Genomic DNA, 23125 nt, shown 5'->3' with positions numbered 1-23125 from the left:
TGTAGCCCTGGCTGTCCTGGAACTCACTTTGTAGATCAGGCTGGCCTCAAACTCAGAAATCCGCCTGCCTCTGCCTCCCAAGTGCTGGGATTAAAGACGTGCACCACCACTCCCAGCTTCAACCAAGATTTCTTAAAATAACCCAATCATACCATTCTCTAGCATGATCTTTGTAGATGACAACTGACAACAGTGTGTCACAGTGTCAAAAGTTGGACACACCTGGACCATGGCAGAGCCTGCACTGACTTTATTGCAGGCACCATACAGACCTTATATTCACTGCTGGGATGGGAAGCAGTTTTATAGATGGGGAGCCAAAGACTCACTGTAGGGCCTTGGCTTCCATAGAAGCAGTGGTGAGGGGCTAGGTGCTGGGCTGTGGTCTTTGTTACAGATGAGATCCTAAGGTCTGCTCCTGTGTCCTCTCATAGCCTTGTGACAGACTTCCCTCAGGGTGTTCGTGAATGCCGGGAGCCTGAGCTGGGCCTGGAGGAGCTGCTCCGTCACCGCTGCCAGCTGCTGCAGCAGCATGAGGAGTACCAGGTAGGTGGGTGGGGTTGGGCCCTGTGCCTAGGGACTCAGTCTGCCTCTGCCTCTCTTCTTTCCCTGTTGTGTTTTCTCCTGCTGTCTAACACTGTGACCCACATGCTGTGCCAGTGGGGAAGGGAGAATTAAACTGATGAGGTGTTGTGTACCACAAAGTAATAAACATCCTTAGAAATTCAGGTAACAATGGGTAACTCAATAGATAAGTAATAAATGATCACAGTTAATTTAGTATTCATACTAATTTCATGGATCTAGGTGATTATTTTAAATCTTTTTCTTAATTAAAACAATGTATATATATGTCTTTGTTTGTATGTGCATGTGTGGGGTGGGTGGGTGTGCTAGTGAAAGGCATTGGAACCTCTGGAGCTGAAGTTACAGGTAATTGTGAACTGCCTGGTGTGGGTGATGGGAGCTGAGTCAAGGTTCCCAACAAGAACAATCACCAAGCTATCTCTCCAGGCTCTATTATCTGCTTTTTTATATTTGTAAGGGTGTGTGTGGTGTGTGGTGTGTGTTTGTGTGTGGGAGCGTTCATGGTATAAGTACCACATGCTTGTGTGGAGGTCACAGGCCAGTCAAAGTCAGGCCATCAGGTTTGGCAGAAGGCACTGTTACCTGCTGAGCCATCTTGCCAGCTCTGCTCATCGATTTTGTGAAGCACCCTCTGCCTCAACGCTGGGGGATTTAGCAAAGTTAGGCATAGCAAATGTGCATCAGCGAGGCCCTGTCTGTTTCATCTGTGTCTCTGTGGACTCATCTGATGCTTACAGAGGGACAGCAGTAACTAGGAGAGAGGCAGGACACCTGCTAGCAGCTGTCTATCCTGACCTTATCCCAGGAACCTGTGACCCCCTAGAGCACTGGACGCTGCAGACCAGCCTGGCCTACCTGCTGCATTTGTATTTATCTCCCAGGAGACCCTGAGCAGAATTATTCCAAGTCCACCCTTGCCCCATCCTTAGAGGTGTCCACCATTTACAGGCAAACAAACCAAGCCTTATATTTTAAAAAAAAATTCTCAAAAATAAAGACAGGGTAGCAAGGAGGCAAAGGCAGGCAGATGTCTGTTGTGTGTAGCATTGCAGGCCTGGTGCTGGGGTTAAAGCTGGGCACCCCTGTGGCCAGCAGGACGGTTTTATCTTGACTCACTCCTGTTGACAATTTCTTTTCTTCCATCACAGCTCTACTGTGTGGAGTGGGGATGGCTTTTTTGACCTCATTGATTTAACTACCTCTTATTGTTTTAGCTCCACTTTCACTGTGTTAGCTTAAAGTGGCCTCAAACTTGAAATCCTGATGTAGTTGTCTGTTGTAGGAAGTATATGTTGTCTCCAGTCTCTCACTACTCCAGATACGGACAAGTGTTTGAGGCAGGGGACATGGGTCAGTTGGCAAAGTGCTTGCTGTGCAAGCAGAGGAAGCTGAGCTCACAGTTCAGGAGGCAGGGACAGGGGAGCCCTTGGGGCTCATGTGTAGCCAGTCCAGTAGAGTCAGTGAATTCCATGTTCAGTGAGAAAGTGTGACTTGGAAAATGAGATGGAGGCTAGCACACAGCTTCAATCCTAGCACTGGGGAAGAAGCAGGTGGAGCTCTGTAAGTTTGAGGCCAGCTTAGTCTACAGAGTGAGTTCCAAGACAGCCCAGGCTACATTGTGAGAAAAGGGAAAGAGATGGAAAACAGCTGAGGAAGATACTTGTTAACCTCTGGTGTCCACACCCATGTGCACACGGATGCACTCATACCCAAACACATATGTGTGACACACACACACACACACACATTCGGTGGATAGCTTCTGGGGCCCTCTAGTCTTCACACACACACACACACACACACACTGCACACATACCCTTCTCCATACCCATAAAAATGGAACTTAAAAAAAATCTAATTACTGTTGGGGGGCACATGCGTGCCATGGTGCACAGGTGGAGGTGACAGGAAAATTTGTAGGAGTCAGTTCTTCCCCTCCATAAATGGGATCTGGGGATTGAACTTAGGGGGCTGATGTGAAGACTGATCAGTCTGGGAGGCCTCAAGACTTATCTCTAGAGCTCAGAAACCCATGAGCAGGGCAAGTGATCATTGCGGTGGTCATTGGGAAAGCCCAGGCTCCGGAGTGGGAAGGTGGTAGGTAGTTCAGAAATACAGGGGAGGGTCTGGCTGCTGAATGTATGGGAGGCAGGTCTGCCCCTGAGCTCAGGACTGCTCTCTTCCTGATCCAGGAGGAGCTGGGGGTCTGGCTGCTGAATGTGTAGGAGGCAGGTCTGCCCCTGAGCTCAAGACTCCTCTCTCCCTGATCCAGGAGGAGCTGGAGTTCTGTGAAAAGCTGTTACAGACCTGTTTCTCCAGCCCCACGGATGACAGCATGGATCGGTGAGACCAGGTGGCTCCTTGCACTCTCTCCGTGGGAACCCCAGGCCTCCTGCCTCCCTCCTTTCCAGGCACTCTCTCCTAAGGAATTGCCAGGCCTTGATTGGGCCTGGGCCTGGGCCTGCCAGCCCATCTCTGGGCAGCCCCCTGGAGGGGTTGCTGAGAAAGGTGCTGGCCCTTGGATCCCCTCCCTTGCTTTCTGTCATCCTTTCTTCTCATGTCCACACTGCTCTTCAAATAAAAACATTTCTCCTGCTCCCCTATGCTGTCCTGCATTGTTTCTTGGAAGGTTCTTATGGAAGGCCGGAGGGACTGAGCATTTGGGAAGATGGTCACTAAAGAAATAATAAAAGTGTTGCTCTTATCCTCAGAGCTGTTGTCTTTTCCTGCTTTGTTGTGCTGGGACCATCTGTTCTTTAAAACACACACACACACACACACACAATTTTTAAAAACATATTTGAGTGTATAAAGGAGGGGCATGGTCTGTGAATAGAGGTCAGAGGACAATGTGGGGCTTTGATTCTCACTTTCTCCCATGTGGGTATTGGGAATCGAATTTTAAGTTGAGTCAGGTCAACCACCAGCAACCACCTTTGCCCATGAAGCCAGCTCGACATCCTTGAAGTTTTGTGTGAAAGTTAATCTTCATTGCCAAGTTGGCTGGATTTAGAATCACCATAGAAACACATCTCCAGTGTGTGTATGAGACTGTTTCCAGAAAGGTCTAACTGGGGAGAGAAGACCGACCCTGGAATGTGAACTAAAAGGAGACATAGGGAGCAGAGCTAGTGTTCACTTTATAATATGAAGGTGGTCTGTTACACAGAACTCGCTAGTTGATACAAGATCGAACAAAAAAGCAGCACAGCCCCGGAGAGACAAGACGGGGGTTGGGGGAATACTGACGTTAATCCGTGAGAGCAAGTCCATTAAAGCCATTTGAGATTCAAGAGGTGGAGAAAAATAACTAGATCCCTTGAAAGTCAAGATAATGACTGAAGTAAAACGTCCCGGAAATATAAAGTCCTAATCTGCTGTTTTAAAAAAGGAAAACTAAAGTTTCTTACATGCATTTATTTAGTCCTTATTTATTTAGTCCTTACAGCTGACCTCTAAAATGGGCACGAAGCAGCAGGGGATGAAAGTTGGGGTAAAACGAGGCTCAGCGCTAGAAAAGGCCGTTTAGTGACTGAATCCCGGCGTAAGGGCTTCTGGTTGTTACAAGAGGAGGCTTTGTGCGGCAACTGGCAACAGTAGACGCCGCTTGGGCAAATGCCTGAGTAGGAGGTCAGCCAGAAAACCTCGGCAGAGGCGTCCCGGACGAACCCGGCTGAACAAAAGCAACCAGCTTCGCGGGAGGACGAAAAGTGGGAATGGCTCTCTTAGGCGTTGACTCGAGTCAAAGAAATATGGTTGGAGGAGTCGGAATAACAATCGGATTTCCGAAGGTAGCTTTCAGAGCGAAAGATCCTAGAACCGAAGAGTCAGCGGGTTTTGGAACGTAGTCACAGAAAACGGGGTTCTGGATGCAGCAGCGCCTGCGCAGCGGGCCCTCTAGGTTTATTCAGGGAGAGAACCTTGGCAACCGCGGGCACGGACAGCCGCGGAGTTCCGGAGTGGGCGGGTTCTGGGTCCCAGCGCTCACTGCGCACGCGCCTGGCCTGGCCGGACTAGCGGCCTCTCGCGCACCTGCGCACGGAGAGCGACCACGGGAGGGCGGAGCCTGTCTTCTTGCGTCCTCCCGCGCTCGGGGCATTGTGGGACAGTGGCGGAGGTAGCCGTGCGTCGGAGGCCTTAAGGTGGACGGCCGGGCCGGGGAGAGCCAGCCGCTTCGGGTGACAGTGAAGCCGAGGGGACGGGCGTCGGCTCTCGGTGCAATTCTGCACCCGTTGGGCTGCGGAGGCTTCTTTTGCCTGTCCCGCGGGTGCCGGCGGGGCTGTGCGTGTAACCCGCGGCGACTTCCCCCCCGTCGCCCCAGCTTCGGAGGCGCCTGCGCGGGCCTCGCGTCGGCCACGGAGCTCTGCGGTGGAACGAGCGCGCCTACTTTTTCGCGACGCCCCGAACTCGTCGACGCTCGGTGGTGAGGCAGGGGATTCCCTGTGACTGGAGGGCGCTTGCGCGGGTTCGCGAGCTCCGGCCCGGGCGCCTGCGCGAGCCCACCGGCGCCGCCCCCGCCCCTCTTAGCCGGCCCCTCGACAGGGCCGGAGCCGCCGGCGGCGGGGCGGCGGGGGCGCCCCGATGAGCCCCGAGTGCGAGGAGCCGCCGCCCCCCCGCGCAGGTGAGCTCCGCAGCTGCCTTCCCGGGCGTGCGCCTTCTAATCCCGAGTTTTTTCCCTCAAATCCCCCTGAGCGCCCCTGAGTCTCTTAGTACCCTCCCTTTCACTCCCCAAGTCTTTTAACCACTTGTCAGTGTCGTCAAGTCTATTTCCTGTCGCCGGGCCAGTGTCTACCTCGTCTATTGGGGACCCTCTCTAAGTCTCTGAGGCTCTGCTTTCTTACCCTCTTCTCCCCGCAGCCCCCAGCCCCCATCTCTCCCCACTGGGATCTACATCACCTCCACCTGTCATTCTGACTCAGCTCTCTTGGGACTCGGGCCCACTCCCCTGTCGTCGTCTTCCTCCTCTAGGGTGCCTTTCTCTTTCCTTCCTCTTGCCTGCTCTTTTGTGCTCCCCTCTGTGTCTACCCTTTTCACTCTCACCAGCCTTCGTGGACTCTTGACCACCTTTCTGATTCTCACCCTCTGCTCAGGAAGGCAAGGTTAGACAGGTTTTTTTCCTTCGCCTTGGCTGTGGCTGTCCTGTCCCTTTTTGTCCCTAGCTTCCTGTGGTGAGGAGGCACTTTGGAGCCACTGTTTGGTGTGCTGCTGGGCATACTGTGAGATGAGGCCCGTTGAGGGCAGGGCCTGGTGGCCGGGTCCCGCAGGGAGTGGTCAGTGGAAGTCCCTGGTACTTTTATCTACTCAGGGAGCCAAAGGCAAAGCTGGACAGTCACAATTAACTGTGTGTTGTGATGGTGGTAACCCAGGGTGCTGTGGCAGCAGGCCGCAGAGTGGGAGAGACTGGTGAGACCGGCCGGATGGGTGGCTTTTCTGTCGAGGAAGGCTGAGTGGGAGTTAACAGATGGAGAGTGGGAAGAAGAGCTTTCCAGGTGGAAAAAACAGCACGTGCAAATACGTGAAGGTGGGGACACTGACGGAGCCAGGATGAAGTGGGGTGAAGTGCTAAGAGGGCAAGGGTGGAATGGCTTGGCTGCAGCTGTTGTCCAGGGACTTAAGTGACCTGGATGGTGGTCCTTTCCCCCTCCCTTCTGTGGTGGTACTAGGGCTCAACTCCGAGTTTTCCTGCCGCCCAGCAAGCATTCTACCACTGACCGAGCTACACACAGCCTAAGCCTCTCCTGTTGCTTTTAAACTATGAGACAGTATCTTGCAATGTTTTTTAGGCTTGCTTTGAACTCTGCAGAGCTGGTGGGATATTGACTCACAATCGTCTTATCTCAGTTTTCTAAGTACCTGGGATTACACGTTTATGTTGCCAGGCCAAGGTAGTTACGGTCTTGATCACTCCTTATATACAGAGGCAATTGTACTGAGGATGTATTACCATTAACACCTACCTGGAGAGGCAAGATGTTTCTGGAAAGGAAGCTGCACTGTGTGTCAAATACTGGGTTGAGAGTTGTAAAACTGCCACAGAGTTGCTTCCATCTTAAAGGAGAAGTTCTGTCAGAACCAAGGCCAGTGTTGCAGGGACTGGATTGCTTGAACAACACAGTCTGAGTCATTTCTATATGCATTCTGCACACCTAATGTGGACAGTTCACACGAGAGCATTTGCTGCGCTGCCACATACACTTGGAGTTAGTTACCTTGTGCTCTTTAAGATGTTTCTCCTGTGGGTTTTTTGTTATCTATTTTTCTGGTAACCTTTGCCTAGTGCAAACCATTTTGCCCAAATTTAGTGACTCTACTCTAATTTTAGGGTTGGTATAATGAGGAATTACCTAGAATAAGAGTTTTTGTGAGTTAGACCTAGTGCTGACGCTTGCCTTTCCAAGTGGTGAGTCCTTGAAAAGTTAGGCAAGTGTTCAGTACCTGTTTCTCCTCTGTAAGTGGTGGACTAATAGGAGGGCAGTGTGGTAAAGTGGTTCAGGATATTGAGTGCAGTGTTTGTAGATGCCTATCAGAATGCAAGGCACACAGCAAGTATATCGAATCAGTATCTCTTAGGATTATCATCTGATTTTTGATAATATATCCCAGTAGTTCTCATTGGGTATGATAATGTCCTTTAGGAGAAATTTGTCAATGTTTGGAGACCCTATGGTTGTCAAAACTGTAGGAGGTAGGAGAAAGTATGCTTCCCACATTTATTGTATGTATATCCCACCAGGGATGCTATTGATTGTCTTGTAATTCACAGAGCAGCCACTCACCACAAATAGCTATGTAGTCTCAACTTGTGCTGATGCCAGTCGGGAAGATCGGAGGGAGGCACTGCTACTCTGCTCTTGTGCTTGAGTACCTTATATGCTTTGAGCTTCTATGTGGTGTAGGAGCTGTTGTGTTTTTTCCTTTACATTCATCCTCTTTGGTTGTTTGCTTTTGTTGGGTCATGTGGCATCTTTTTTTTTTTCCACTGAAGGGAAACAGTCTCGTCTCCCCCCTTCCCCGCCCCCTTTTCTACTTTGGGATCTCTGGCCAAGTGACCTTCAGAGATCACTTTCTCTTCTCCGGCTTCCGTTTCCATTAACCCAACAGGTACTTTTACTTTTATTTTGAACCAGAGTCTCATCTGTTTCAAACCATCTGGCCTCAAACTCACTTTGTAGCCAAGGATGACTTTAACTTCTGATTCTCCTGCCTCTACTTCGAGAGTGTTAGGATGGCAGTGGTGGTGCACTGTTGGGATTTGAACTAAGGAGTTTTGTGCATTCCAGACAAACACCCTGACAAATGAACTACATCCCAAGCCCCCCAAAACACTTGGTTTTGGATCTGGCAGTATGCTAGCTCTTAGGTGGCATCTCTAGAAAGTTGCAGATGCCTGGACAGGCCTACCTTCTCCTCACAGCTGAGGCTCATATGCTCTCATAGAGTGACCAATGGGAGGCACTGGAAGGAGGCTCGCCAGAGAAGGCTTCTGGGAGGAAGTGGTGTCAGAGTAGAGGTCTGACAGGCTCAGGAGGAGGTAGTCAGACTCAGAGCTTGAGGGCAGGCAGAAGGCGCAGCCCCCATCCTGAGCGCAGTCAGTTGAGGTTCAGCTGTTGAATTCTGCCATTAAACTTGGTGCAAAAGACAGGAAAGAGGTCTAGCTGCTGTGGTAAGAGTTACTGCCCAGTACTGGCTTATGGGAGCACATCCATGCCAGACCATGGTTTTCCCTCTGCACATCAGTTTTATGAATTCTCCAGGAAGGGCTGCATTACGGAGATTTCTCAGATGAGGACTCTGAGGCTTAATGCAATTAGGTCTTTGGTTTTTATCTTGGAGAGATAAAATTCCAACCCTGCTCAGGAACAGTGGTATATGCCTATAATAAATAGGCAGAAGGGATACTTGAGCTCTGGAGTTTGAGGCTGTCTGGACACACATAGAGACTTAAACTTAGGTCTTTGGACATTTAGTTTAGTTTAGTCTTAAGATAGGGTCTTGCTTTATAGCCCCGACTAGATCGACTTTCCAAGTTCTGGCCCATTAATCCAGGTTTCCTTTATGTTCTTCTAGGGGCTATTTCACATCTGTTCAGTAAGCTATTCCTTTTACCTTTTAAACTTGTAGCCACTCCAGGAGATGAGTACTGAGTATAAACCTTCATGTTTTCACCCCAGTTCATGGCCAAGTGTCCTTAGGCTGTTTTCTGATTATTCCTCCTTTAGGGTTGGGCCATTTTCTATTTCCCTTAGAATGGTGCTAGGATCTGAGGGGTTGGCTATCCCCGCAAACCTCCACGCCCCCCCCCCCCCCTTTGTTATCTCACTCAGGCCTTTCCTAAGCCATGGGAAAGTCCCAGCTCATTTTTCCATGTGACCAGGTCCTTCTAGCAGTGGTTCCTTCTCCAAATGGTTGTCCCCCTGTGCTTGCTTTGCCAAGGTGGTAGTGTGCTCTGAAGGCCACATGCGTGTCCTGCTCAAGATGGTTAGGTTGCTGTTACTGTCTCTTCACCCCTGGTATTAAGTGTCCCAAACCCCTTTTCCAGATTTGGCCAGGAGTTGGGCTGTGGCATTAAAAAACAGAGGCATGATCCACCCAACCTTTTAAGGAGCTAGCATGCCTGCTGCTGGTCTGTCTCCTCTCCTTCCTAGAGCGGGCAGCCAGCCTGAGGGCTGTCCTGATGCTAGAGCGTTTGAGTGGTCAGATCTTGGAGCTCTCTCACCCTCCAAAGGCCTCCCATTTCTAGGTCAGAGGGTGGTTAGGGCAAGTATGGAAGGATTGGCAGTTAAAGAACCTGTCCATGGGTTTCCTAGTAGGCAGAGTGTTTGGAGTTACAGCTGGGGCTGTAGCAACAGTGGGGAAAGAATGGGGACCACAGTGAAGTCCTATCTGGGCCAAGGAAGGAGACAGTATAGAGACTGGCAGGTTCCTGAGAGGAACAGCTGGTGTCAGATCTTGAACAACACAGCAAAACAAGAAGCCAGAGCTACTGGTGTTAAAGCTGGCAGGAGAGGTAGAGCAACTTTCGTTTCTAATGGCTTCCTTTCTCATTTATAATTTCCCTTCCTTCCGTTAGCAGCCAGTCTTGGTTTTCAAACCGTCTCAAAACCAGTGGTTATCACTTCCGTTTTCTTGAAGCTGCTGAAAGCTATACAGGGTGGGGGTGGCGGGGTGTATAGTGCTAAGTATCTGAATGATCTGAGGAAAGTGCTTAAGTCACTTGAGCAAATGCTGAGAGTTCCTGCTTTTCTGTTTTTGGTGCTGCCACTCTTAGTGTAATGACTGTCTCCTGCTCCTGCTCGAAAGTGTCTGAGCGTGGTCTCAAGACAGCCTGTACAAGGAGTTTTGCCCACTACATCAGTACCTGCCTTTGGTCAGCATTCCTCCTGGTTTTCTGGACTCAAGTAGAGGCTATCACACATCATATGAACCTCCTTAGCTCAAGACTTGTTCCAGTGGCCTCCAGCTAGGTTCTCTGGAAGCCAGTTTGGGGAGAGAAGCCCACATACTCACTGAGCCAGGCGGTAAGGTTGGAGTAGAGGTGGAGGGTCTTAGGAGACTGTGGCCTGTGCCTTCTAACCAGGTGTCTCAGAAGGAAGTGGATGGGCCTCAGCAGTGAGGTTGTCAGAAGACCAGGGCATGTCACATGGGTTCTGATTCTGTCTCTTGGTACTTGTGTGTTTCTCTTCCTTTGGACCCTTTTTTATTTTTTTGGTTTTTTTCGAGACAGGGTTTCTCTGTATAGCTCTGGCTGTCCTGGAACTCACTTGGTAGACCAGGCTGGCCTCGAACTCAGAAATCCGCCTGCCTCTGCCTCCCGAGTGCTGGGATTAAAGGCGTGCACCACCAGGCCCGGCTTTGGACCCTTTTTTAAAAAGGATCCAAATGGAACTGTCAAATGGAACTGACAATTTTTTTTTCCCTGTCTTGCTGTAAAGACAAAATACTGAAAGGCTAGGACCTGGGATTGTCCACAGATGATGGCTTGCTCTTGCCCCTAACCTGTCTCTCACTGTGGAAGGAGGCTTTTTTTTTTTTTCTTCTCCAAACAGCCCCACTTTATCACATTTATTTAGTGGTGTGGTGGTGGTGATGGTGTGTGTGTGTACGTGTGTGTACTTGTAAGAGTCAGTTCTCTCCTTCCACATCTGGGTCTCCAGGGCTTGAATCCCAGTTGTCAGGCTTTGCAGCAAAGTGCCTTTTCCTGCTTAGCTGTCTCACCACCCTAAGCCCCACTGTATTGAAATGGGAAGTGTGTCACTAGCACATACTACTGAAACTGTCCACCTGCCTCAGCATGGTGTCCTGCTGGCAACATTGAAAAGGCCTTTGTAACTGCAGTGAGACTCTCCCTGCCATGCTTCCAGGTCGGGTGTCTTCTTGAGTCCACCTGGTCCTCTAGCATCTGGGCTTCCCTATCAACTCTCAAACTGCATATATGGCCACTGTGCTTTCTCAGTTCTTCCAGCCTGTTGGCTGGTCTTTTTCTCCAACCACACCTGGCTCAGGAGTTGACCTTCAGCTGTAAGATAGGCAGCCCGTAGTGAGGGTTGTGTTGCAGGCCTATGTGGGCGCAGAGTGCTCTTGTGGAAGGCCTCTGCCTCATGCCCAGAGTGTAGCTAGGACTATTTGCAGGATGTAGACAGCCACAATGGCACGTTTCAGTGCGACTATGCATTGTTAACGCACCTCAAATCACCCCGCCTCTGCCATCTTCTCACCATGCAGACTTGACAGGGTGGGCTTTCTTATCTAAGAATGTTGGTAATGAGGGATGGGGAAAGGGGAAGGAATCTGCTTAAGTTCTCAGAGTAGAGTTAACTTCTTTCAGGCCAGCAGGCAGTATCCTGGTCCTGGCAGGTTTTGTTTCTTCATTAACGGTTTTGCTGATATTTATTTGTCATCCAGTTTATCCATTTAATGAACACAAGTCAGTGGATCTGAGTGCATCCACAACTTTGTGAAGCATCACCACAGTCAATTTTTTTTTTTTTAAAGATTTTATTTATTTATTATATGTAAGTACACTGTAGCTGTCTTCAGACACTCCAGAAGAGGGCGTCAGATCTTGTTACGGATGGTTATGAGCCACCATGTGGTTGCTGGGATTTGAACTCAGGACCTTTGGAAGAGCAGTCAGGTGCTCTTACCCACTGAGCCATCTCACCAGCCCACCACAGTCAATTTTATTTCATATTATTTTCTTTTCTCTCACAGATTTTGGACTTTATTTGAGACGGGGTCTTAGGTAACGGGGGTTAGTGTTGAACTCAATGTGTAGTCAAAATTGACTTTAAACATCTAGCTCCCTCTGCCTCAACCTCTCAAGTGCCCTGATTATAGGTGGTGTCCTGGCTTAGTTTTAAAACAACAGCAACAACAACATTACCTCAAAAGGAAACTGTCCCCTTAAGCACTGACTACAAGTTCTACATCCTTGAAACTTGTAATCAGTCTCCTTCTGTCACTGTGGATATTTGTCTGTTCTAGAAACTTGGTATTATCAGAATTTTTAGTCCTGGTTTCCTTCCCTTGCCTTCGGCAGCTTCCCGGCCTGCCTATTCTTACCGCCATGTGAATAGCCTCCTGTGTAGAGAAGGCTCCATGTTCACCAAGTTGAACCTTTTGTTACTTCACACCACGTGGCCTTCAGCAGGAAGTCAGTGAGTCATGATTGACGTGGCCGTTGTCCCTTGAGATTATTCTCATCCCAGGTATACCCAGATCAGGAAACCTGTCTGCCTCACCCCTCCCTTCTGTCAGTGTTCTTCCTGGCCGGTCCCCGTTGCCATGTATGTTTTTGTGACAGGTCTTGGTTGGCTTGTGAGATGGCCATTAAGTGAGGTAGGAAGTAGAAAATAGGTCTGCACAACAGGGTTCTTGTGAAGCCCGGGTTTCTTCACCCCCACTCCACATCTGTGATAACACCCTCAGCACCTGCATTGACCCTGGAACTAGCCTGTCCCCACCCAGCCTGCCCTGAGTGACCTCGTGCCTCCTCCTCACTGGACTTCCTCCCTTTGGCCTTGATTGAAGGGTGCCAAGGTGTGGGAATGATTTTTCCTTATCTTGTATGAATTCTCAACTGGCAGTCTCCTGCCTCAGAGACTGGAGCCTTGTGACAACATGGTTTGGCAATATGTGTGTCTTTTGGTAATATTTGTGATCATTTACAACTACAGTGTGAGGTTGTGTGTTAGGTGCTATCCAGTGTACTCTTAGTAGCATAGGAAGATTAAAAATTTTTTTCCTTTTTTTTTTTTTTTTAGATTTTTATGTTTTATATATATGTTTGGTATTTATGTACATATGTGCACCACATGTGTACCTATTGCCTGCAGAGTTCAGAAGAGTGCATTTGGTCCTCAGGAACTGGAGTCACAGTTGTGAGCTGCCATGTGGGTGCTGGGGATTGAATCTGAGCCTTCGGGAAGAGCAAGTGCTCTAAACCACCAAGTCATCTCCTGCCCTGGAGTCTTTATAGTTAGAATAAGTGCACTGCTGTTGTGTGGTAGCCTTTCTGGAGAGCTGTAAGTGAGCTCTGTACAGCTCAGAGTAAGAGGACAAAAGCAGAGCTGGGGGGCTGCCTGGCTCAGCCCCTGTGCACGGAGAATGAGAATGAGAAGACCCTGAAGAATGAGAAGAAACTAGCTGTTTGGACAGAATCACTCAGGTAGACCAAAGCTTAGCATGTTTTAGAAACAGAACAAAGCGCAGTATGTCTAGAATGTGTGAGGAATACAGCAGGAAGAAGGTTGAAAAAGTGGGATAGGTTTCCAGGTGGTACCTGAGGGCAGCTCGAGTCCACTGGGGTTGACATCTCTTCAGCAAGCTCTAGCTAGCTGGCTGGCGGTGGTGGAGGAAGTCTCTCAAGTGTGAATCAAAGGGCCTTGGGGAATAAGAGATCTGTGCAAGGGGGAACCATATAGGCAGAGAGGGTCTGATGTCTGTGTGCCAAGCTTGTAGGCTCCCCTGGCTGGCTCTACTTTCTTTGCTTCATCCAGTGTGGCCTGGAGTAGCGGTGACCTCTGCCTTAGGTGGTTGTCAGGCTATCAGGAGACAAGTGAAGAGTAGAACTTGTGGTCAAACCTTAATTGTAGCAAGGGGTCCACAGATGCTGTCCTTGGGCCGAATGGCCTCTGAGGTCCTGGGAAGCCTCCTAATTTACTGGGGTTCAGTTCTTCCCATCCTGTGTGATGTCAGCTCCCATGGTTGTCGCTTGGATATGTGTACCCAGAGCATGTTGTTGAGTAAGTTGCTGGTAGCACAGGTAGACAATCTCTTTTAGACTTAGATTTTTTAAAATGGAGCTTTGTTGTTGCCTTGAGAGGAGCAAGGCCTAGTGCAGGTCAGATACTCAGACTAGTTCAGTCACCTGCTTAGTACCCAGGGCACTCTGGTCTTACCTAGTTACTAGAGTCAGGGCTTGACAGCTCACTTTGCTCTCATGCTGAACTGAACTTGTTTATCATGTGTTTTCTTTGGGTCCTGCTTAGTGGCTGTCCTGTTCTTGGAGCCCCCACCCCAGGTTTTCTTCTTCTCTGTCCCAGGCCTGGGCGTGGGGTGATGAGTATGGTTGGGCTGTGTTTGTGTGTGTGGTGTCCAGGCAACAGCCACAGCCTCAAGATGAGCATACTTCCTCTGTCCTGGCTGCTACCGCCCCACACCTCACCAGGGACCTTGGGTGACTTGCTAGCATGGGCAGCAGCTGTGCACTAGAGGTCATGGGAGCATTTGAATTTGTTCAGCAAATACAATGAATCTAAAGCTAGAAGTTCAAATGGTATCCTTGCCCAGATAAAGGACAGTGGACACAGGCTCATGGGATGGGCCAAGGTCACTGCATGCCACTTAGCTTTTCCTTGCAGGCCCTAGGTCCACACTGAGAACTTCACCAGGCCTTAAGCTGAGAGTGATAAAGTGACATTTTATCCTGCAGGGGAGGCAGCTTGGAGGCTGAAATGGTGGGCTCTGGGTTCCTTAGCAGGACTGAGTACTGTTCACAGTATATGTGCTATACCTGTGGAGCCCCTGTGCAGGGCAGACTTGTGAGGAATCTGTGTCGGGCCTAGAGGGGTGTTTGTGCTTGGTCACTGTGACAGTGCCTCATTTAGCAGGGGTTGCTAGATGTGTGTGACAAATTGATTATGCCCATGCTTGCAGGGCGCCATGTTTTGGAAGTTTGATCTGCACACAAGCTCTCACCTGGACACACTGCTGGAGAAGGAGGACCTGAGCCTACCTGAGCTGCTGGATGAGGAGGACGTGCTACAGGAGTGCAAGGTTGTCAATCGGAAGCTCCTAGACTTCCTGCTACAGCCATCCCACCTGCAGGCCATGGTGGCCTGGGTTACCCAGGAGCCCCCAGCCAGTGGTGAGGAACGGCTACGCTACAAGTGAGTCCTTCTCTCACCTCTACTCAGTAACTGAACCTTGGGGACTAGGAAGTGAGGCAGGAAGGGTCAAGCCCTTTAAAGGATCGCAGCTCACCTAGTGAAGACTCTTCATGGTTCAGTTCTTTTAAAAGTTGTGTATGATAAGGTTCTCTAGATAGACCAAATATAAGGCCTTGGGATAAGTCCCATCGCCCTTCAAACCTCAACAGGGAGCCACATTTTTCTACTTTCATCTTATTGTTAACCTTTTTTCTAGTTTGTTTGTTTTAATGCTTTTGTTCAGGTTGAGTTTTGTTGTTGTTGTTGTTGTTGTTGTTGTTGTTCAAACAGGATTTCTCTGTTGCCCTGGCTATCCTAGAACTTGCTGTGGGCTAGCCTTGAACTCACAGATCTGCTTCCTAAGCGCTTGGTTTAAAGGCATGTGCACATTTTGTTGTTTTTGAGATGGGTTCTCATATAGCTCAGGTTGACCTTGATCTGGCTGTGTTAAATATCCTGATCTCCCTGTTCCTTCCAAGTGCTGAGATTGTAGCATGCATTCACCATGCCTAACTCCTCCTTTGTGTGTGTGTGTGTGTGCGCGCGCGCGCGCGCATGTGTTGTTTTCAGACACAAATTGGAAGAGTCAGTCTCTCCAGTTTCTCTTCTGTGTACTACATACCTGTAGGCTTCCAAGGAGGCCAGTGGGTATGGAGTTCCAGGAGGTTGTGAGCCATCTGATGTTGGTGCTGGGAGCTAAGCCTGGGTCCCCTGAAAGTTTTAAATGTGCTTAACTGCTGGCCTTCTCTCTAGTCACTGCCCTGATGTTTTTAATCAATTTTAATCAAGATTTTTGACAGGATGATGTAGAGTTGAACATACTTTATAAGAAGTAGTTGAGAGTGATCCCAAGTATCTGTTGCTGGTTTCCCAACTGGAATGGTGACATGGACATAGCATACCTGGTATCTGCTCAGTCCCTGTTGAAAGGAGGCTTTCTGATTTTACCTTATACTCCTTTGCATATGTGCAGACATTTAATTACCTGCAAAGTCAACATCCTGAACACGTCCATTACCATGCATTCCTTCTGTTCCCTTCATAACAGAGTATCTCTTTCTAACCGTGCTTAACGTTGGCAGCTACTACTCTGTTCCCCCCTTACCTAGTTTTGTTATTGGATTTTTCAACATAATTTTCTGGAGATCGATTTAACCCCTTGAGAAAAGGTGGCTGTTTTTTCTTTCATCAAGAACAGCAAGATCCTACCAAGACTGACTTTGGCTCACTGCCTTCCTGATCCACTTACTGTTGTGGGGCTGCCTGTGGGGCTTCCGTGTAGTTTACAGCCAGCCCTGACTCTTATTTTCATACAAGGGCTGTTTTATTTTTTCTTATTTCCTCTTTAGATTTTGAGCTTTAAGAGTGCAGTATCTGCTTCTGTTTGACCATTCTTGGTCCCAGCATAGTACATGAAGGCTCTTTATGTAGGGGGAGGAGAAGCATATGCCACCTGCATGGGCATAGGGTGTAGCACCAAATGGTGAGGCAGGACCAGGCAGACCTGAGGTGCAGGTCCTTCCCTGGGTTTACATCTCTATCTCCTGTGTCCACCCTGTTCACTGTGCTGCCCCTGCCTTCTTGTTTTCCCATCCTGGAAACCTTGAGCCAGACAGATGGTGATGGTTGTCCTCAGTCTTCCTGTTAGAGTGGGGACTCAGTAAAGCAGTGTTGGCTGTAGAGTCACGGCCTATTTGGTCTTGCTGCCTCTGATAGCCCTTGTGGAAGACAGAGTGAGTCTGCCATTTGCCGGCTTGTCCCACCTGATGTCTTCTTTGCTCTTCCCTTTCTACCCATCAACCCTCACTAATCTGTACCTAGTGGACTGTGATCTAGACTCGGCATAGAGAGCTGACAGTGAAGCAGCCTTGCTGGCTCTGGGCATCTCTGTTTTCTCGATGTTGGGGGCCCTTGGCACAGGCCCCAAGGTTTTGGGCTAGACTTGGAATAGCTGTAGTCTCCTAGGGCCTTAGGTGATGTCCTGAGTAGTGAAGCTTCTGGAATGTCAAGTACCCAAGGGTGTTTGAGGACAGGAACAAAGGTTGGAGGTTAGAAAGAGAATGTCAGGGCTAGGATGCTGAGGAGAGAAGGCCTGAGCCGGAGCAGCATGTGGGACTGTGATGGCATTAGAGGAGATGGGGGTTAGTGTTGGGAGGGGGTCAGGAAATGCTTGAGTTTTAGGACTGAGTTCAGATCAGATCTCATTTTGTGGTGGGGGGAGCCCCAGTAAGTTTTTTTGTTTGTTTTGAGACAGGGTTCAATATAGCCCTGACTGTCCTGGAACTCGCTGTATAGACCAGGCTATCATTGAACTCACAAAGAACCTCTACCTTTGCCTCCTGAATGCTAGGATAAAAGGTGTGTGACACCATGCCTGGCTGTTTTTAATTTTTTTTTTTTTTTGGTTTTTCGAGACAGGGTTTCTCTGTGTAGTCCTGGCTGTCCTGGAACTCACTTTGTAGACCAGGCTGGCCTCGAACTCAGAAATCCGCCTGCCTCTGCCTCTGCCTCCCGAGTGCTGGGATTAAAGGCGTGCGCCACCACGCCCGGCTTTTAATTTTTTTTTTTTTAAGATTTATTTATTTATTATATGTGTGTACACTGTAGCTGTCTTCAGACACTCCAGAAGAGGGCATCAGATTTTTGTTATGGATGGTTGTGAGCCACCATGTGGTTGCTGGGATTTGATCTCAGGACCTCTGGAAGAGCAGTCGGTGCTCTTATCCACCGAGCCATCTCTCCAGCCCTGTTTTTAATTTTTAAAATATATTTTATGTGTATGGGTGTTTGGCTGCATACTACCAGATGGGTATGTTGAGTACTTGCTCCTGATGGAGGCCAGAAAAGGCTGATGGATCCCCTGGGACTGGAGTTGCAATTGCTTGTAAGCAACCTTGTAAGAACTATGCATCAAACCCAGGTTCTCTGCAAGAGCAACAAGTGCCATTAGTCACTTGAGGCCCTCAGTGGGTTCTTAGGAAGCCCGAGGAGGGCTCAGAAATTGAAGGGGGATTTTATTTCTTTTGGTTTCCCTTCCTGGACTCAGGACCCCCTGTGCCTAGTGCTGGATGTGGGGGATGAAGGCAGTGCCTCCACCTTCTCTCTGCACTCACATCTACCCTGTACTCACTTCCTAGGTACCCTAGTGTAGCCTGTGAAATCCTGACCTCTGATGTGCCCCAGATCAACGATGCCCTGGGTGCAGATGAGTCCCTCCTGAACCGACTCTATGGCTTCCTGCAGAGTGGTGACAGCCTCAACCCGCTGCTCGCTAGCTTTTTCAGCAAAGTCATGGGCATTCTCATCAATCGCAAGACAGACCAGGTGCCTACTGACTCTCAACATGTGGGGGAGGAGTTGGGGGGGGGTGTCAGGACCCTATGCTATGACACAACCTGTGCTCCCAGCTTGTGTCCTTCCTGCGCAAGAAAGATGACTTTGTGGACCTGTTGCTGCGGCACATTGGCACCTCAGCCATCATGGATCTCCTGTTGCGTCTGCTTACTTGTGTGGAGCGGCCTCAGCTTCGGCAGGATGTCTTCAATGTGAGGAGCCTACTCAGGAAGTAGGAGGTGGAGTGGGACGGGCTGGCATTTGGTTTAGGAACTTACTGTTTTCTTCTGTCAGTGGCTCAACGAAGAGAAGATTGTCCAGCGGCTAATTGAGCAGATTCACCCATCAAAGGATGACAATGTGAGTGCTAGCTGACATCTCCAAACCTCCCCTTCAGATTACGTTCTACATTCCTTTTATGCTTTAAAAGATGGGTAGGGGAGCTGACAGCATGGCTCAGGTTTTAGAGTGCTTTCTTAGGATTTATGCAGCCCTGGGACTCACATAAACCAGGCATAGTGGCTCACACCTATAATCTCAGTTCTCTGGAACTTGAGGCAGAGAGTGAGAAGTTAAGTGTCCTTCTTTGCTTCTTAGAAAGTTTGAGGATAGCCTGGGCTACATGAAACTCTTGTATTGTAGCATGGGTCAATGCCTTATTCCTTTTCATGGCTGAATAGTTAATATCCCAGTGTGGGTAGACTGAACTTTATTCAGCAGTTATTGAGCATGTGATTGAGCAGTGCTGCATGTGCATACATGAATGTCTCTTTTCTTGAGGTTTTGGGTACGAGCTTCCTCATTATAGTATGTATCCTGTGTCCATGTGACTACTCTTTTTCTGTCTGGAAGGGGCTGGGAGCAGATGGTTAATGTGTGCATACTCACTTGTTTCTGCTTCCCCAGCAACATTCCAATGCATCTCAGTCCCTGTGTGACATCATCCGCCTAAGCCGCGAGCAGATGATCCAAGGCCAGGACAGCCCGGAGCCAGACCAGCTGTTGGCCACCTTGGAGAAGTGAGTTTGCAGGATCAGCACTGAGGCCTGGGGTGGGGAGCTGTCCTGGTGGAGTCCTGGCCCTTGGCCCCTTCACTTTGACTCCTCTTCCCCAGGCAGGAGACCATCGAGCAGCTCCTCAGTAACATGTTTGAGGGAGAGCAGTGCCAGTCTGTCATTGTCAGTGGGATCCAGGTGTTGCTCACCCTCCTGGAACCTAGGAGGCCAAGGTGAGGTATACCAGTCTAAGGTGGCTTACTGTCCCTCCCTGAACCTATAGTCCCTCAGAGCCTCAAGGACTGAACGGCCATTGTTCAAAACTGTGGCTAGTAAGAGAGATGGTTCTTCCTCTACTCTTCTTTTCTGACCTGTTAGAAGGCTCTGGAAGTTCAGGGCACAAGGCCATGGTATTCTTCTGACCCATTTTTGTAGCCTCTGTGACTCACTCTGCCTTCAACACTGCTCTCCTTCACAGGTCTGACTCTGTGACCATGAACAACTTCTTTAGCAGTGTGGATGGGCAGTTGGAGCTCCTGGCTCAGGGAGCCCTGGATAATGCACTGTCTAGTATGGGTGCCTTGCATGCCCTGCGTCCCCGGCTTGATCGCTTCCATCAGCTCCTGCTTGAGCCTCCCAAGGTGGGAGACACGGGTTGTTATGATTCTAGCGGGAAATGGGAGTGGGAAAGAAAGTACCCCGTGAGCACTAAGCCTTCTTTGTTCCTGTAGCTGGAGCCTCTGCAGATGACGTGGGGCAGTCTGGCACCACCACTGGGTAACACGAGGTTACATGTGGTCAAGCTCCTGGCCAGTGCCCTGAGTACCAATGCTGCTGCCTTGACACAGGAGCTTCTGGTGCTGGATGTGCCCAACACCTTACTGGTACAAGGGATGGGATCAGGGGCCAGGGGAATAGAGATGTATGCAGAACACTTTTGAAATCAGCCTGTGTCCTCACTCCCTCAGGATCTCTTCTTCCACTATGTATTCAACAACTTCCTGCATGCTCAAGTGGAAGTGTGTGTGAGCGCAATGCTGAGTTCCGGGCCCCCTCCAGACAGCAGCTCTGAGACACCTGTCCCAAACCCTATCGTGAAACATGTAAGCTAGGACTCCTGTTCCCCTCCCCCTGAGGACTTGGTACCTGAGGCCATAACCTCCCAGAGGTCTCCTACTTTTACCCTTGTCTATTGGGCAACATCAGTACCTGGGATGGGTGTGGTATATACAGCTGAGGAGAAATTGGTGTCTCCTGAGGGCCAGTGAATGCTATGACTTGGCAGTAGAGAGTGGGGGAACTAGGGATATTTCTCTGAGCAAATGAGGGGCTCTGTATACTCTGAGAAGTCAAAACGCGTGCTAGCACACTTTCATGCTAGCCCTAGAGAGGAGGATCTCAGCTTTTTGAGTCTAGCTTAGGCTACATAGTCTCAGAGAAAACAACATTAGGGCTTGGGATGTAACTCACTTGGTTAGATAGTACCTAGCATGCGAAGTTCCCCATAGTCCCCAGCACAACGTAAAAAAGCAAGTGTGGTGATGCACTTGGGAGGTTACATAAAGAGTTTGGGGCTAGCCTGCCTGAGACCTTGTATCAGAAAAGGAAAAAGAGAAATCCAGAATTAAAGCAAGCTGGAGATACTGGCTCCCACGTTTCCTTCCTCTGCTCACAGGCCGAGGGCCTGGTGAACTGTGTTTCCCTATCTGCTGGGCTCTGGAAGTGTAGAGATCCCCAAGCTAAGTACTCTTTGCTCTCCTGCAGCTCCTTCAGCACTGCCGCCTGGTGGAGCGAATTCTGGCATCCTGGGAGGAGAACGACCGTGTGCAGTCAGTACTTGCAGCCTTCCTGTGGGGACAGATAGGACAGACAGTGGGGGGATGGGTTGGGGGCCTGGATAGCCCAGGCATCTAGCCTGTCACCCAGCAGTGACCTCCACTCTCAATCAGGTCTGGAGGGGGCCCAAGGAAAGGCTACATGGGCCACCTGACTCGGGTGGCCAATGCCGTGGTGCAGAATGCAGAACAGGGGCCCAATGCTGAACAACTAGGACAACTGCTAAAGGGTGAGGCATGAGGCTGGCTGAAACTGCAGGTTGCAGAGGTAGGTGTTGGAAGCTGAGGTTCTGCCCCTCACACTCTTCCCTATCCATGTGCTCAGAGCTGCCAGAGGAGCAGCAGCAGCGATGGGAAGCATTTGTGTCAGGACCCCTGGCAGAGACCAACAAGAAGAACACCGTGGATCTGGTGAGGCCTGACCTGGGATGTGGCTCATGCCCCTACTTCCTAGAGCTTCTTGCCTTGCTCCTGTCTGGGGTTTCAGCAGGTCCTGACTGCTCTCCATCATCCTATCCCTAGGTAAACACTCACCACCTGCATTCTTCCAGTGATGATGAGGATGACCGCCTCAAGGAGTTCAACTTCCCTGAGGAGGCTGTATTGCAGCAGGTAGACGTGGGCTTGTGGAGGTGGGAGGAGTGGAGAAAGGCAGCCCCCTTCCATCCCTGACCCCCGTGCCTCTTGTAGGCCTTCATGGACTTCCAGATGCAACGCATGACCTCAGCCTTCATTGACCACTTTGGCTTTAATGATGAGGAATTTGGGGAGCAGGAAGAAAGTGTGAAGTAAGTGTTCCTCATACGAAGTTAAGGTTCTGCTTTGTGACAGCTTGTGCTGTACCTGCCTGTGTGTGTTCCTCTGTGAGGTCACAGTGGTGTTTAACCTCATGATGCTATATGCCTTCTGCCTTTTCTTTTTTTTGTTTCTTTTTTTAAATTTTGTAATTATATTTGTGTACAGAAAACTTAGTGTACGTTTAACACAATTTAGTAGCGAGTTCTTTAGCCTTCGCCTTTTCCAGCTTGGCAATGCGAGCCACAGACTTAGGACCCAGGACGTTGCCTCCCCAGTGGTGACAGATCTCATCATATCTGTCATTACAATTGGTCCTAATAGCTTCCACCTGCTTAGCCAGAGTACCCTGTGTGAAGGCAACAGTGGTGCATGTCTTCCTGTGGACCAGGTGCCCCAGCCTGGCCTTTCCCTTGATGATGCAGTAGGGCACCCCCATCTTTTGACACAGAGCAGGCAGGAAAACCACTAGCTCAATGGGGTCTACTTCATGGGCAATCACCACCATCTGAGCCTTCTTGTTCTCCACCAAGTTGGTGACTGTATTGACTCCTGCTCGGAGGACAGGTGGTCTCTTAGTTGGGACGTCACCTTTGTCAGCAGCTTTCTTCTCAGCACCGGCCAGTAGCCTTTGCTTCTTCTCTTGCTTTGTCTCTGGCCTGACTTGTGGGCAAGCTTAAGCAGCTGAGTAGCTGTCTGCAGGTTCAGGGCCTGGGTGAACTGGTTAATGGCAGGAGGTACTTTGAGCCACTTATAGAGGATGGTTCTTTGCCACTGCAGAGGGGCCATTTGACGAAACGCGTTAGATCTCTTTTGGGCTGGATGTCCTGTCCAATGCTGAAGTTCTTGGGCCTCTTCTCAAACAGACGGTTAACCACTGTTTTGGCCTCCGGCAGGGGCCGGGGCTGGGGCCACCTTCTTCTCCTTGGCCTTCTTCCCTTTGGGCATCTTGCTCGGCTGGTGGAGAGAATGCCTTTTCTTAAATGTTCATCTTTTTGGGTTTACCCAGCGTGGCATTGTGTGCTCACCTCTTCTAGACTAAGACCCAGTCTGTAGTCATCTTCCCTTCCACAGTGAAGGTCATGAGGGTAGGACACCAACATTTTTCATGGTGAGGGTGATGAGCATAGTGTATGGTGCATGGTGTAGG

General features: G+C 49.7%; 2 protein-coding genes across 6 annotated transcripts in view; both read left to right on the top strand.

Annotated features, from left to right (window-relative positions):
- Positions 1-3188, top strand: part of Hspbp1 (HSPA (Hsp70) binding protein 1) — a 22015-nt gene extending 18827 nt beyond the window's left edge. For all 3 annotated transcript variants that reach the window (XM_029531929.1, XM_029531931.1, XM_029531930.1), the window contains exons 8-9: positions 435-546; positions 2861-3188. In XM_029531929.1, the coding sequence (XP_029387789.1) occupies positions 435-546; positions 2861-2935 (187 nt within the window). In that variant the 3' untranslated portion in view covers positions 2936-3188. The remainder of the gene's footprint in view (positions 1-434; positions 547-2860) is intronic.
- A 1077-nt stretch (positions 3189-4265) lies between these two features.
- The window catches only part of Ppp6r1 (protein phosphatase 6 regulatory subunit 1), a 26939-nt gene continuing 8079 nt past the window's right edge, over positions 4266-23125 (top strand). The window contains exons 1-15 of one of the 3 annotated variants that reach the window (XM_029531798.1): positions 4266-4379; positions 14746-14978; positions 18155-18341; positions 18425-18562; positions 18645-18710; positions 19257-19369; positions 19465-19578; positions 19824-19986; positions 20077-20229; positions 20314-20448; positions 21110-21174; positions 21295-21410; positions 21506-21591; positions 21703-21792; positions 21871-21968. In XM_029531798.1, the coding sequence (XP_029387658.1) occupies positions 4305-4379; positions 14746-14978; positions 18155-18341; positions 18425-18562; positions 18645-18710; positions 19257-19369; positions 19465-19578; positions 19824-19986; positions 20077-20229; positions 20314-20448; positions 21110-21174; positions 21295-21410; positions 21506-21591; positions 21703-21792; positions 21871-21968 (1832 nt within the window). In that variant the 5' untranslated portion in view covers positions 4266-4304. Of the gene's footprint in view, positions 4380-4683; positions 5210-14745; positions 14979-18154; positions 18342-18424; positions 18563-18644; positions 18711-19256; positions 19370-19464; positions 19579-19823; positions 19987-20076; positions 20230-20313; positions 20449-21109; positions 21175-21294; positions 21411-21505; positions 21592-21702; positions 21793-21870; positions 21969-23125 lie in introns of those variants that run through there. The other 2 variants (XM_029531797.1, XM_021219215.2) reach the window with 2 other exon arrangements.

Source organism: Mus pahari, chromosome 19 (assembly GCF_900095145.1).
Source record: "Mus pahari chromosome 19, PAHARI_EIJ_v1.1, whole genome shotgun sequence".
In the NCBI taxonomy this organism is placed as follows: domain Eukaryota; kingdom Metazoa; phylum Chordata; class Mammalia; order Rodentia; family Muridae; genus Mus; species Mus pahari.
Note: the sequence above shows the minus strand (reverse complement) of the source record. Positions and strands in the feature narration are given on the sequence as shown.